The sequence below is a fragment of the Diabrotica virgifera genome, chromosome 6, assembly GCF_917563875.1.
Source record: "Diabrotica virgifera virgifera chromosome 6, PGI_DIABVI_V3a".
Taxonomy (NCBI): domain Eukaryota; kingdom Metazoa; phylum Arthropoda; class Insecta; order Coleoptera; family Chrysomelidae; genus Diabrotica; species Diabrotica virgifera.
The window spans coordinates 232,298,116-232,311,079 of record NC_065448.1 but is presented as its reverse complement, the minus strand read 5'-3'; the positions used below and the strand labels follow the sequence as shown (position 1 = coordinate 232,311,079).

Sequence of the window (12,964 nt, the reverse complement as noted above, 5' to 3'; positions counted from 1 at the left end):
TTTTAAATATTTAAAATAGTGATTAAGATAGTAACCGTCCGGAGCATCGGTATGTCGTTTATTCTTAAAATGATGGTTTTTAGTTTTATTATCTCAATTTACTCCCCCCATTTTCAATACTATCTACAGTTGCGTCATTCTTGATCTGAAAATTTTTTTGTATTTTTTTTTAAATATTTATTACGCCGTTTATTCTTACAGCGATATATCTAATTTTCATCCCTATTGGTCCGAATTTCATTATCTTAATTTAGTCCCCCCATTTTCAACCATATTTACATTTGCGTCATTCTTCATCTGAAACAAGGTCTAAAATGGTGCGTATTTCAATAACGACGCATCTACCCTGTGGTGGCTCAGTACATAGTTACAGTTCTGTCGCTTTTGTATCATCTGTAATACAGTACCTACTTTAGATGTTAATTAAGTTAAAATTTGCAGTTGCTTCATTCTTATTAAGGAGCGGCTATATGAAAGAGCTTAAAAACATGCTCTAATGAAAACACATTTCAGGAAAAAAAACCGTTTCCTCGGAAGTCAAAAGATAAGTACTTCATCGGGGCTTCCCGGATCTCAGTCATCTGAGCCCTCCAAAACCCTCTGAAACCCGGAATTCTTGACGAAGACTTCAGAGCAAAGGTCGAAAGATTGGTATAAGACGCGGTTCGGCCAAAAAACGATTTTTAATTTGATTTTAATTTTTCTAATAATAATATTAATTAATCTAATAATATTACAACTTTCTATTTTTTTTAGCCTCCACAACCGGCTAATAACTGGGATGGGATTTTAGAGGCAAATAATAGCAAAATCTCATGTTATCAAACAGACAAAGATGACGACTATCAAACCGAAGATTGTCTACATTTAAATGTTTATACACCTAACGTATGTATAACATATTATGCAACTCAGCACTTATTTATTGAATCTTCACAGTGCGTTACTGTGAGGCTTTATGCCATTTGAATCTCCCTATTTACTTTAACCTTCGGATGACCAAGTGGAGGAAATTGTGACCCCAGCGTATGTTTTGCTTTAATAAATTCAAAAGTATTTTCAATTTTTAACTCATTATTTTTTTATTTGACTTTAATATCATTCTAGATATCCTCATATTTTGAAATAAAAAAAATTCCCTATATTTTACGAATAAAAAATATATTCTGAAGTTGATGTTTAGTAAAATACCGTCTATTATGTGTAATTCCAAGTAGTTTTACGCTAATGACGTCGACTTTGCAAGGCAACAAGACACTTACTCAACATACACACTACACATGACACTAACACTCATGTTGTGACTGGCTGAATGACATAAAGTCTATAAACATTAAACGTAAATTACGTTTCATGGAAATAAACCAATGCTAAACAAATATATGTCCGGCCATTTATGAAACTCTCCGAAAATAAAAATGTATCTTGAGCATGAATCACACTCGTTTCATTGGTAGGCAGATTTTGAGATTTGTTTAGCAGTGTTTTCTTTTCATGAAACATGTTTTTCGTTTCATGTTTCATGTTTTTCGTTTCATGTTTCTTTGGTGTGCGGCTTGGCTTAGTGAAGTGAGCACCTAGCGGCAAACGGGTCATAGGTAACTATTCTTCTGAACAGAAATAAATCTCTTTGTTTTCATCTATTCCTTTTCTATAGTTACCTAGTTGTTTTTATAAAAATCATGGTTATTAATACATTGTAATTAACAAGCAACAAATATTGTGTACCTTCACTTAAAAATTGGTGTTTCTATTTCGAATGGTATTATTCAAATTATACATATAGTTTCAAAATTTATGCATCACTTAAAATTATGCTAAATTAAAAAAATATATATAAAAGAAACTGAAATAACAACAAGTATTATTAAATATTATTATTTTGTTGAGCCACAATATGTCAGCAACAAATTGCCAACATTGTTGTTATTTCTGTTTTCTTTCAAGAGTCAATAAATACATATTGGTTCATTAATAATAATGTTCTATTTGTGATAAAATATATAAAATTAAATGGACAACCAAACAATATACCTTGTGTCTGGTACATACATAAAACCTATTTAGTATTACAATGGTATTACCTCATAATAACCATTTTTTTTAAATCTTTTATAGTACGTCTAATAATTTGGCCAGAAACTGTATACTACGGAAAAACAGAATCTGTTCAGATTGTTATCAAATGTTAGCGTTTAGTGAAGCGTTTTAAAGAATTCTTCAACTTACTTTTATTTTTTTATAATACAGCTTCATCATTTTACAACACTATATTTTTCGGCAAACTTTTGTAAATTTAAACCAGACTTTTCACTTTCTCAGGTATTATAATATTTTTATTATGTTTCTTAGCGACAAAGGTTTCTTATTTTACGACATCCTTTCTTCGTGTTCGCCGACACCAACCCTTATGCAGGTTATTTTTAATCTCATTTTAGATAAATACGAAGTAATAAAATAGTATTGGGTATTTCGCAATACTGGGTATTATCAACAAGTACCCATACAAAAATATTTTGGCCGATAGTAACTGGTAAATTTCTATAAAATGGGTTTTAAAAATATTTAGATTATTTGGCCGCGTCCGTATTATATAAATGGCCGTTAGTACAGGTTGCCGATTTTGACAGGTGGCCGCTAACACAGGTTTTAATATAATAATAAATAATAATAACATTTATAAAACTAAAACTAAAATAACTAAAATAAAAATTTGCTTCATGAGAAGTACCTAGCTATTTTTTTGCGCTTAAATACCTTTAAATGCAATAAATATTTTATAAGTTTAGATCAAACCTATCAGAGGTAAACTGCACTATGTCACTGTAAACTACCATTAATTACAGTAATTAGGGCAAATTTAAACGTTTCATTAGTTGGATTGTACAAACTAGTTATATTATGTTATGATTAAAATACGATCGCATTGTCTTTCAGAGCGAAAGATACCTAATTATAGGATATATCTTCTTCTTTTTGTGCCACTCCTATCGGAGATTGGAAATCATCAAGGCTACCCTGACTTTGTTTACAGCTGACCTAAAAAGTTCATTAGTGGTGCAGCCAAACCACTCTCTCTATAGGATATATAAGATTTTTAAAACATTCAGAGGTAAACTGCACTATGTCACTGTAAATTACCATTAATTGCAGTAATTAGGGCAAATTTTACCGTTTTATTAGTTGGATTGTATAAACTAGTTATATGTTATAATTAAAATATGATCACATTGTCTTTCAGAGCGAAAGATACCTAATTATGGGAAATATAAGATTTTTGAAATATTCAAACGGCCCTACTGAAAAGTTGCTTAAAATGACATAGTGTAGTTTACCTCCGAGGTCCAGAATTAGACTCAGCGTAATTTTAACCCGCCACCCCTTCCCCTTCCCGCACCATCAAAAACTTCATTTTTCGTTTTTATTTTTTTTTGGTGAGATGCAATCAATTTTAAAATTTCAAAAATTCATAGGTATAGTTGAGGATTTTACAAAACATGTCTATTTTTTTATAGATGCGTAGGTTAAGTGTACATAATTAAAAAATTTTTTTTTTGGAAAAAAGTGTATAGTTTTTTTTGGAGGGGGCTGGGGGTCTAATTTTTTCTATTTTGTGTATGTTATCAAACACTATGTTTTTAAATTTTTTCAGATTTTTCCGTAAGGTTCGCCCCTTCAAAAATCCAAAAACTGTGTTTTTGGGGGTTTTTGAGGATTTTCCGTCCGAGTTTACGGATTTCAAAATATACCCAATCAATGTTTTTTGTATAGGCTCTATGTAAATTGAAGTAATTAAGTCCTTTGGAACATTAGTCCAGAGAAATAAGATTTTTCGCGTGACATATCCCCCTCCAGGCTGAAACCAAATTTTTTGAGTAGTATGGACATCTATATTAATAACCTTTATGTTTCCTGCAGCCGATTTTGATGATATACATAGTTATAAACAAATTAATGAAGGTCAAAAAACGGTAAATTTTCGCTTTTTTCGTCTATAACCAAAAAGTTAAGCATTTTAAACAAATTTGAGAGTAAGAAACTCAAAAATCGTCTAAAAAATTTCAATATGGCGTTCGCTGAATATGTCTATCCTTATTAGTTGCTTAGAAAATTGCAAAATAAATCATAAATTTTGAGTTTTTATAAATATTCATAACTTATGTAAAAATTAAGTTAGAACCTTCTTATTACACGAATGCTGAGACTTGTGATGCTTAAATTATATTTTAAATTTCAAAGCAATTGGTCAAATAGTTTAAAAGTTATTTAATTTGTTTATCCCAAATTCATTTTTTTTTGCAACACTATAAGTCAGAAAATTATGAGGTTACAGTAAGACTTCTGACAGTTTATGGAAGAAGAACATAATTTATACTATTGACTTAATTAAAAAAAAAAAAATGACAAAAAGTAATTTTAAACCGTGTAAAATTATTTTGCACTAACAAGTCGATTTTTTGCTTACATATAATCAATTAGAATAACTTTTTAACCGTTACCAATAGAAAAATTATTTTTTCAGATTTGGAAAGACTGAATTTTTATACACATTTAGAAAGAAAAATAATTGTCCTAGGACAATTAGGGACGAAGTTAGCCCCCCCTTTTTTAATTCACAGGTTTTTGCAAAATAATTTTGCAATATTTAGAATTATTTTTTGTCATTTTTTTTTAATTAAATTAATAGTATAAATATTCTTCTTTCATAAACTATCCAAAGTATTAGTGTAACTTTACCATTTTCTGACTTATAGCGTTGCAAAAAAATTAATTTGGGATAAACAAATTAAATAACTTTTTACCATTTGACCAATTGCTTTGAAATTTAAAATATAATTTAAGCACCACAAGTCTCAGCAATTCGTGTAACAAGAACGTTCTAAGTTAATTTTTACATAAGTTATGAATATTTATAAAAACTCAAAATTTAAGATTTATTTTGCAATTTTCTAAGCAACCAATAAGGATAGACATATTCAGCGAACGCCATATTGAAGTTTTTTATACGATATATGAGTTTCTCACTCTCAAATTTTTATAAAATACTTAACTTTTTGGTTATAGACGAAAAAAGCGAAAATTTACGGTTTTTTGATCTTCATTTGTTTATAACTATGTATATCATCAAAATCGGCTGTAGGAAACATATAGGTTATTATTATAGATGTCCCTACCACTCAAAAAATTTGGTTTCGGCCTGGAGGGGGATGTGTCACCAACATGATATTTTTTTTCCTTATTTCTCTGAACTACATTTAAAAATAGAAGAAACACGTTCAACCTCCCAAAAACCACATAAAAACAGTTTTTTGGATTTTTTAAGGTGGTGAATCTTACGGAAAAATCTGAAAAAAATTAAAAGCATAGTGTTTGATAAAATACATAAAATAGAAAAAAAATTAGACCTTCAGACACCTAAAAAAAAGTTATACTTTTTTTTCAACATTTTTGTTTTAATCTTATGAGGTTATGTACATTTAACCTACGGATATATAAAAATAGACATATTTTGTAAAAGCCTCAACTATGCCTATGAATTTTTTTAAATTTTAAAATTGATTTCATCCAGCCTAAAAAAAATAAAAACGGAAAACGAAGTTTTTGATGGTGGAAGAAAGGAGAAGGGGGTGGTGGGTTAAAATTACGTTGTGTCTTATTATTTAATCACATACAACTTAAAAAAAAAACGAAAAAAATTGAATTCTGGGAGTAAGAGAGGATAATTTTTAATTTATTTATCCCGTCCATAAGTGGAAAATTTTATGCGTCACTGTTGACGCATGTGCCACTAAAAAGTGACGGCACAGTGTGCATACGTTTCCTTTTAGGTTCTACTATTCAAGTTATAGGGTCTTATCGTGTCTAAAACTATTAGCAAATTTCACCTATACCGGCTCCTAGTCTATAACCATTATGCCATCATTATTTATTATATTTTATTCTTTTAAAGATTTACTTTATAAAAAGTTTTCCGTTTTTTAGAATCCTTCCAGCGGTAAAAAGACTCCTGTGTTAGTGTTCATCTATGGAGGTACTTTTGTACATGGACACGCCAATTATGATCCTAAGTCTGTAGCTTTCTTGATGAGGGAAAATATAACAGTGGTTACATTCAATTATAGAGTTGGACCTTTTGGTAAGCTTTTTTTTTAAACTTGCGAACTATATTTTAACACGGGAGAAGTCGCGCCATGAGAAAAAATTTTACATTTTATCCTTTTCCGTGATAACTTGATGAAACATTTTGCAACATTGCTTTACACTCCCAAGTGCCTCGAGGATCGTAGTAATTCGTGCAATTTTTTTTACTTTTTTTTTTATTTTTTTTATTTTTATTTTTTGTGGAATTTATGGCTTTTGTAAGAACCAATTAGCTTTAAAATTGTTAGAAATAGATATGTTTAACATAACAAGTAAATAAAAATATTATAAAATAGAAATTTGTTTTAAATTCGTATTTAAATTTGTATTGTGAGATTTTTTTCTCCACGAAGTGAGCGCGACTGCTCCCGGGTTAAGAAATAAAATAAATTAGAATATGACCGAGTTCGTTGATCCTAAAAATATGTCAAGACCAGATAATATTTTTAATTATAAACTGATAATACCATTAACCATTTAGTCTCTGTGTCCATTTTTTTGTGGACACAGAAAAAAAGGTACACAAAAAAATGGACACAGAGACTAACAAACTGGAGACCAAGAGAGAACAGGCGAAGAGTAGGCAGACCGCAGAAAAGGTGGGCAGATGATATCAAACAAGTCGCGGGCAAACAGTGGATGAGAATTGCCAAGAGTAGAAATCGATGGAAGCAAATGGAAGAGGCCTATGTCCAGCAGTGGACGAACACAGGCTGAAGAAGAAGAAGAAGAAGAAGAAGAAGAATACCATTAACATTATATAGAACAAGAAGTACAGCAGGAGTACAAAAAGTAAAAATGTTTAATATATTTAATCATTTTTCAACAAATTTTACAGGATTTCTATCGACAGCAGATACTGTAGTTCCTGGTAATATGGGTCTTAAAGACCAACAATTTGTTCTTAAGTGGATGCAGAATAATATCCATCTTTTTGGAGGTGATAAAGCTAAAGTGACGATAATGGGCCAAAGTGCTGGAGCAGCGTCAGTTACATACCAAGTGCTAAGTCCAGGATCAGCTGGTAAGTGCTTAAATTCAAACAGATATTGTTTCCACATACTTAAACAAAAAATCTTCTCCTTTTTATCCCTTATAAGCAGATCTACTTGTTCATTGGCGGATTGATAGTTCTATGAAAAGTTGTCACTCCATATTTTGCGCCGTCGCCGTCGTTCGATACTTCTTTTGCAAATTGGTGATTTATCTTTTACTATTTTGACCACACTTTTAATTCCTTTTAGGCTTGCTGGGGGTATTTCTATTTCGACCCTTTGATACTTATTTATTTCATTATTCCTATAATTTTCATTGTTGTCATTAGTGATATTCTGGACATTCAGAGGTTCTTCAAAGCCCATCTTTCTATTAGTTTGTTTTCGGCGGTGAGCATTTCCCCAATTTTATCTCTCACGAAACTAAATGTCCTTATATAGGAGCCTCTCTTATGCTGTCATATCTCTCTGTACACTCAACGAAAAAGGTACGTAATATCAATAAAAATGTTAATTCAGACAACAAACGCAATACTTAAAATTTGTCCAATTCTTGGTTTTATTGGGACAACAAAACGATGTTCATCAATTTATAGCGATACGCTTTAATTACTATTTTTGCTAATTTTAATTTTAATATTTTCTCTCAAAAACGAAACAACGTTAGTCATTCGAAATGCACATTCAAATAAAAATGTTAAGAGAGACATGGCTTTACCCTGTCACCATCTGTTTTCTCACCCACATAAATTAGTTACCATATCAGACCAATATATCAACAACTCACTTAATGCATTCGAAATTGTTTTCTTAAAACTGCAAAAGTATACGCCAGACCCATTAGTGATTTATTGATCATCTGGTCAGAGGAAAGGAACACAAACATATTATCGTTTGTGGCTTTCTTCTTTAGTAATAGCTCAGCAGGCAAACGCGTCGGAACACACCCAACGACACTTCTTCCGAGTGTCTTAAGCGAAACACATTTTTGTACAACAATAAAATAAATATTTACCGTTCGTTTTATTACATTAATTTCAATTAATTCCAGCAACACACCTACCGGATTAAATTCATTTTTTCGTTCGTTGAGCCAATGTATTACGTTTATTGAATGGATGAACATTTATTATGTATACCATAATATCACTTTATTGGTATTACGAACTCTGTTCACTGAGTCAACGAACACTATTTATTGATATTACGAACTCTGTTCACTGCGTCAACGAACATTATTTATTGAAACAACAACGTCGTTAATTGACCGACGAAGACTATTCGTTGTGTCTATAACAGTGTTATTTCTCCTGACGTATTTCGTTTATTTCTACAATTATCTCCGTTTATTGTTACAATTAATTCCGTTCATTCCCACAATAAATACGGTTTTCCTTACAAGCAATTCTATTCATTCTTACAATCAGTTTCGTTCATTCCTACTATGAACGTATTTTATATTAATAATTACTGAATGCAATAGCAAAATGTATGATATTAATTGACTAATAATAATTTTTTAAATCCCCCTTTTTTGTCCTTAACCTAAAGGACTTTACACTGTGTGATTTTTCATATGATTTCACTTATACAGTGTACTGGAATAAGTGTTACACTCCCCCCACCCCCTTATTAACTTATTTATTTTTAGCGTATAAGCAAAACGCTCGGACAGGCCGATTTTTAAAACAATCAAAGTATATTATAACATCAATGTTTCGAACTTTACACGATCCCTCTTCAGGTGACAGGCGCGGCGTAACTTTGATTTTTTTTAATGGGAAAGTACGTCATGTGACAGCTTATTTAAAAGCGTTTGAAATAGTGATTCCAACAAAATGTATAACACTTTAATCCTTTTTGAGAGCGCCGGTGCAAAATTTCGATCGAATTCTTTTTAAACGCATTCATTTTTTTTGGAATTCTGAGAAAACTAATAAGTATTTTTGAAAATTTTAAACGCAGAATAAAATATTACATTATTACCGAGGGCAGAAAGTCCCTTAGAATAAACAAAAAGTTTCTGTTGAATGGTATGCCTATTTGAAATTAAAAATTATACTAAATTTTCTCTTTTTCACTCCTGTGACTTATTAAAATAATCATTATAGAGGTTCTCAGGGACTTCAGACCCTCGTTAATACTGTAATATTTTATTTTGCATTTAAATTTTCAAAAATAATAATTAGTTTTCTCATGATTCGAAAAAAATGAATACATTTAAAAAGAATTCGACCGAAATTTCACGATAATAGACACACAAAAATTTCCTTCTACTACGGACTACACTTGAAAACGAAATGCAATTATTATTCGGCACTTCGGTAACACAGAGAAGCTAGGGGTATCACGATAAGGAAAAGCCGTTAACTTTCAAATGGTCAAGCAAAACATTTATTGTCTCAACAACTACGATTATTATTACAATAGACACATTGATTGTGGGTATTAAATGCAGTAGTAGATTGATTAATGCATTCGTTGTCACAACAATCAATTTACATCTATTCAATAGTCATATATTACTCTATATTAACAACATTTTTACATTGTTTTAATGAAATCTGTACATTGTCACGATAAACTAAGGTAATTGTTTGTCATCTACGAAATCACTAACGTGAGTTGCTGCCAGAATTAACAGTATTTATTAAATATACGAAACTAAGTTATTGGCTGAATAAATTGAGTGTTATTGATTAATGTACTCTAGTTATTCTCACAATTGTGATTCAATCATTGTGACAATAAACAAATACATTCGTAAATGTCTAAAAGTTCGTTGAAACAACAAATTAAATTGTTGTGACAACGAAATACTATTCAGTAATCACTGTTAATCAATATTACGAACTAAATTTTTTTGAGTGTAGAATATTTCACTTTGATTGTGTCTATCTCTTTTTTGACTTAGTTTTCTTTTATATGCGGTTCTCTTTCTCTCTCTCTCTCACTCTCTATTTCTTTTAAATTGTATATATTTTTGATAGTTGATTTTTCTTGTGTGTTTTTGGGCTCCTTTGCATTCTTCGTCAAACCTTTTTTTTCGTTTTATTTTCTTCTCTTCCTTACATTTTATGTGCTGCTTTTGTAATAAATCTTTTTATGGAGTATAATCGCTAATCTATATCATCACATTAATTTTTCTTCAATACCTGAAACCTATTTCGCATTTCTAATTTACATTTCCTTCCCCTATCTCTTCATTCAGCTCTATACAGGTCCAGACGAACTAAGTCCAAACATTGAAGTAGTAATGTATGTTGTAATCTATCAAAAGCTTTCTCGAAGTTTATAAAATGTATGTCAACATTTTTAAGAAACTCCATACCTTACTAAATACTATTTTTAGGCTTATTTGTTGGTGCTATAGCAAACAGTGGTACAGCTCTTTGTAATTGGGCTTACCAAAGTAACGCTTTAGATACGGCGTATGGCATAGCTAACGAAATTGATCCTACATTTGGAACAGACAAGACCACTGAAGAATTGTTGGAGTTTTTACAAGGCGTTGATGCATCTGCTATTCACGCTACTTCAGATAAGTACAAGGTACCTTTTCCAATAAATCGTTATACATGGCACATAATATTAAAAAACTGTAAGAAGGCTGATAATAAACTGTAAAATTTCAGAGCCCTAGAAAGAAATTCTGATCGCAGTAAGCCATGAAATAAGGTTTGTGCGATTCTAAGGTTCATCGTCATTATCATCATCCTCCTCCTCCATACCTTTGAGTCCACTGCTGAACATACGCCTCCCTCATTTTTATCCATTGTGCTCTATATTGAGCACTTTTCATCCAATTTCTCGACATTTTCTTGAGATCCTAAGTCCAACGAGTAGGTAGTCTTCCTCTACTTCTTTTGTCTAATCTCGGCCTCCACTCAAGTAATCTCTTTGTCCACCTCTCATCACTGATTCGGGCGACGTGTCCGGCCCAGTTCCATTTCAGGGTGGCAATTCGGGAAATTACATCAGTAACTCCTGTTCTTCTTCTTAAGTCTTCATTTCTAACTCGGTCACGAAGCGATATACTCAGCATTGACCTTTCCATTTTCCTCTGAGCTATTTGCAGTATTTCTTCAACTGTTTTAAGGGTTTCCTCTCTGTTGGTTGTAAGATGACCATTTCTATCTTTAATCTTTATTATTTGCCTTGTCCCCGTTCTTAGTCTTCTTCTCAATACTTTCATACTTCTATTGTTCTCAATGGTATATTCGATTTGTTCTTGGTTGTATTTTCGAGTGTCTTGTCTAATAGCTTTGGATATTTCTTTATTTAATTTTTGTAGTTCGTCAACTTTACTTTCCGTGTCGCTTCTCATTTCTTTTCTTTTCTGCATTAGTTGCCTGGTATTTTCGCTAATCATCTCTTCTTTTTGAGTTTTAGGACAGAATTTGTTTTAACTTTCCAGTAAGGCATTTGTTTTTTTTTATTTAGAAATAACCGCATTAACCACGAAGGTCATCAGCGGGGTAACGAGAATACAATTAATAAGTTTACAAAAGTATGAAATTGTGTACAATTAAATCTTACTTGCTAGGTTACATTTATTAAGGAATTGAAAAAGAGGTTTACAGTCGGTTTGCAGGTTAAGAATGTCTTTCATATTGTTTGAATAACCAGATATAGATTGTTTGTAAGGTGCAAATTCATCACATTCTGTTAGCACATGTTTTACTGAAACTGGTATATTACACCTTCTGCATTTTGGTGCTTCGGTATGGGTAATGAGATGCTCATGAGTAAATTTACAGTGTCCTAACCGAAGACGAGATAAGATGACTTGGTTCGATCTGTTGGTTGTATGTGGATTCCATGGACCAGTATCTTCTTTAACGTCTCTTAACTTGCTCGTGGATGTTTTCCATTTTTCACTCCATAAATTGAGAGTCATTGATTTTAGTAATTGTTTTGTATCTGCGGCTGGAATTGATTGTTCTGCCAATGTTGGTAATTGCGCAGCTGTGTAAGCCCAACGATCAGCGTTTTCATTTCCCTCGATTCCAGAATGAGAGGGAACCCATAGAAAAACTATTTTTGAGTCTGTTTGATGCAGACTGTGTAATATTTCTTTGATTAATATGACTATAGGATTTTTCGTGAAGGTTTGTTGTATGAGTCTCAGTGAATTGAGTGAGGCAGATATTATTAAGGAGTGTTTGATTTGTGCATTGGAAATGTGCTTCAACGCTTGTAATATGGCATAAAGTTCACCATTTAAGATGCTGTAGGAGCTGGGAAGCTTAAATAAATATTTGGTTTCATTGTTTATGTATACTGCTGCTCCTACACCTTGGGAAGACTTAGACGAATCAGTGAATAAGTGGGTATAATTTTTATATTTTGCGACTATTTGTTTATAATTTTGATATATAAGACGTGGATTGGTATCGTATTTATTATATTTCGTCAATTGGGTGTTTACATGTGGGGTTCTGATAATCCATGGAGGAATGCTGTGTTCATTCATTAACCATATTCTGGGGAAATTTTGGAGATTTAACGTTGATATATACCGGTGAATTCTAACATAAAAGGGTGGTGGAGAGGTGCTATGTTGAAAAGTTGATTTGAAACGATTACAGAACGTGTTTTTGTGAGCAGGAATTGATGGTATTGATGCTATTCTGGAGGCATAGGATAAACTAAGAATTTGTCGTCTGAAAGATAGAGCTGGTTCGCCCAGTTCGTAGTATAGGCTTTCTACAGGCGTTGTCCTGTAAGCCCCTAGAATTATTCTTATTGCGGTGTTGTGTATAGTATCTAAGCATTTTAATATTGAAGGGCGAGCAGATGTGTATGCAATACATCCATAATCAATT

At 31.7% G+C, this 12,964-nt stretch overlaps 1 protein-coding gene across 4 annotated transcripts in view; it reads left to right on the top strand.

Annotated features, from left to right (window-relative positions):
- The window catches only part of LOC126886785 (juvenile hormone esterase-like), a 113,839-nt gene that overhangs the window by 51,519 nt on the left and 49,356 nt on the right, over nt 1-12,964 (top strand). For 3 of the 4 annotated variants that reach the window (XM_050653826.1, XM_050653823.1, XM_050653824.1), the window contains exons 3-6: nt 757-888; nt 5,983-6,136; nt 6,980-7,165; nt 10,489-10,688. In XM_050653826.1, the coding sequence (XP_050509783.1) occupies nt 757-888; nt 5,983-6,136; nt 6,980-7,165; nt 10,489-10,688 (672 nt within the window). The remainder of the gene's footprint in view (nt 1-756; nt 889-5,982; nt 6,137-6,979; nt 7,166-10,488; nt 10,689-12,964) is intronic. The other variant, XM_050653825.1, reaches the window with a different exon arrangement.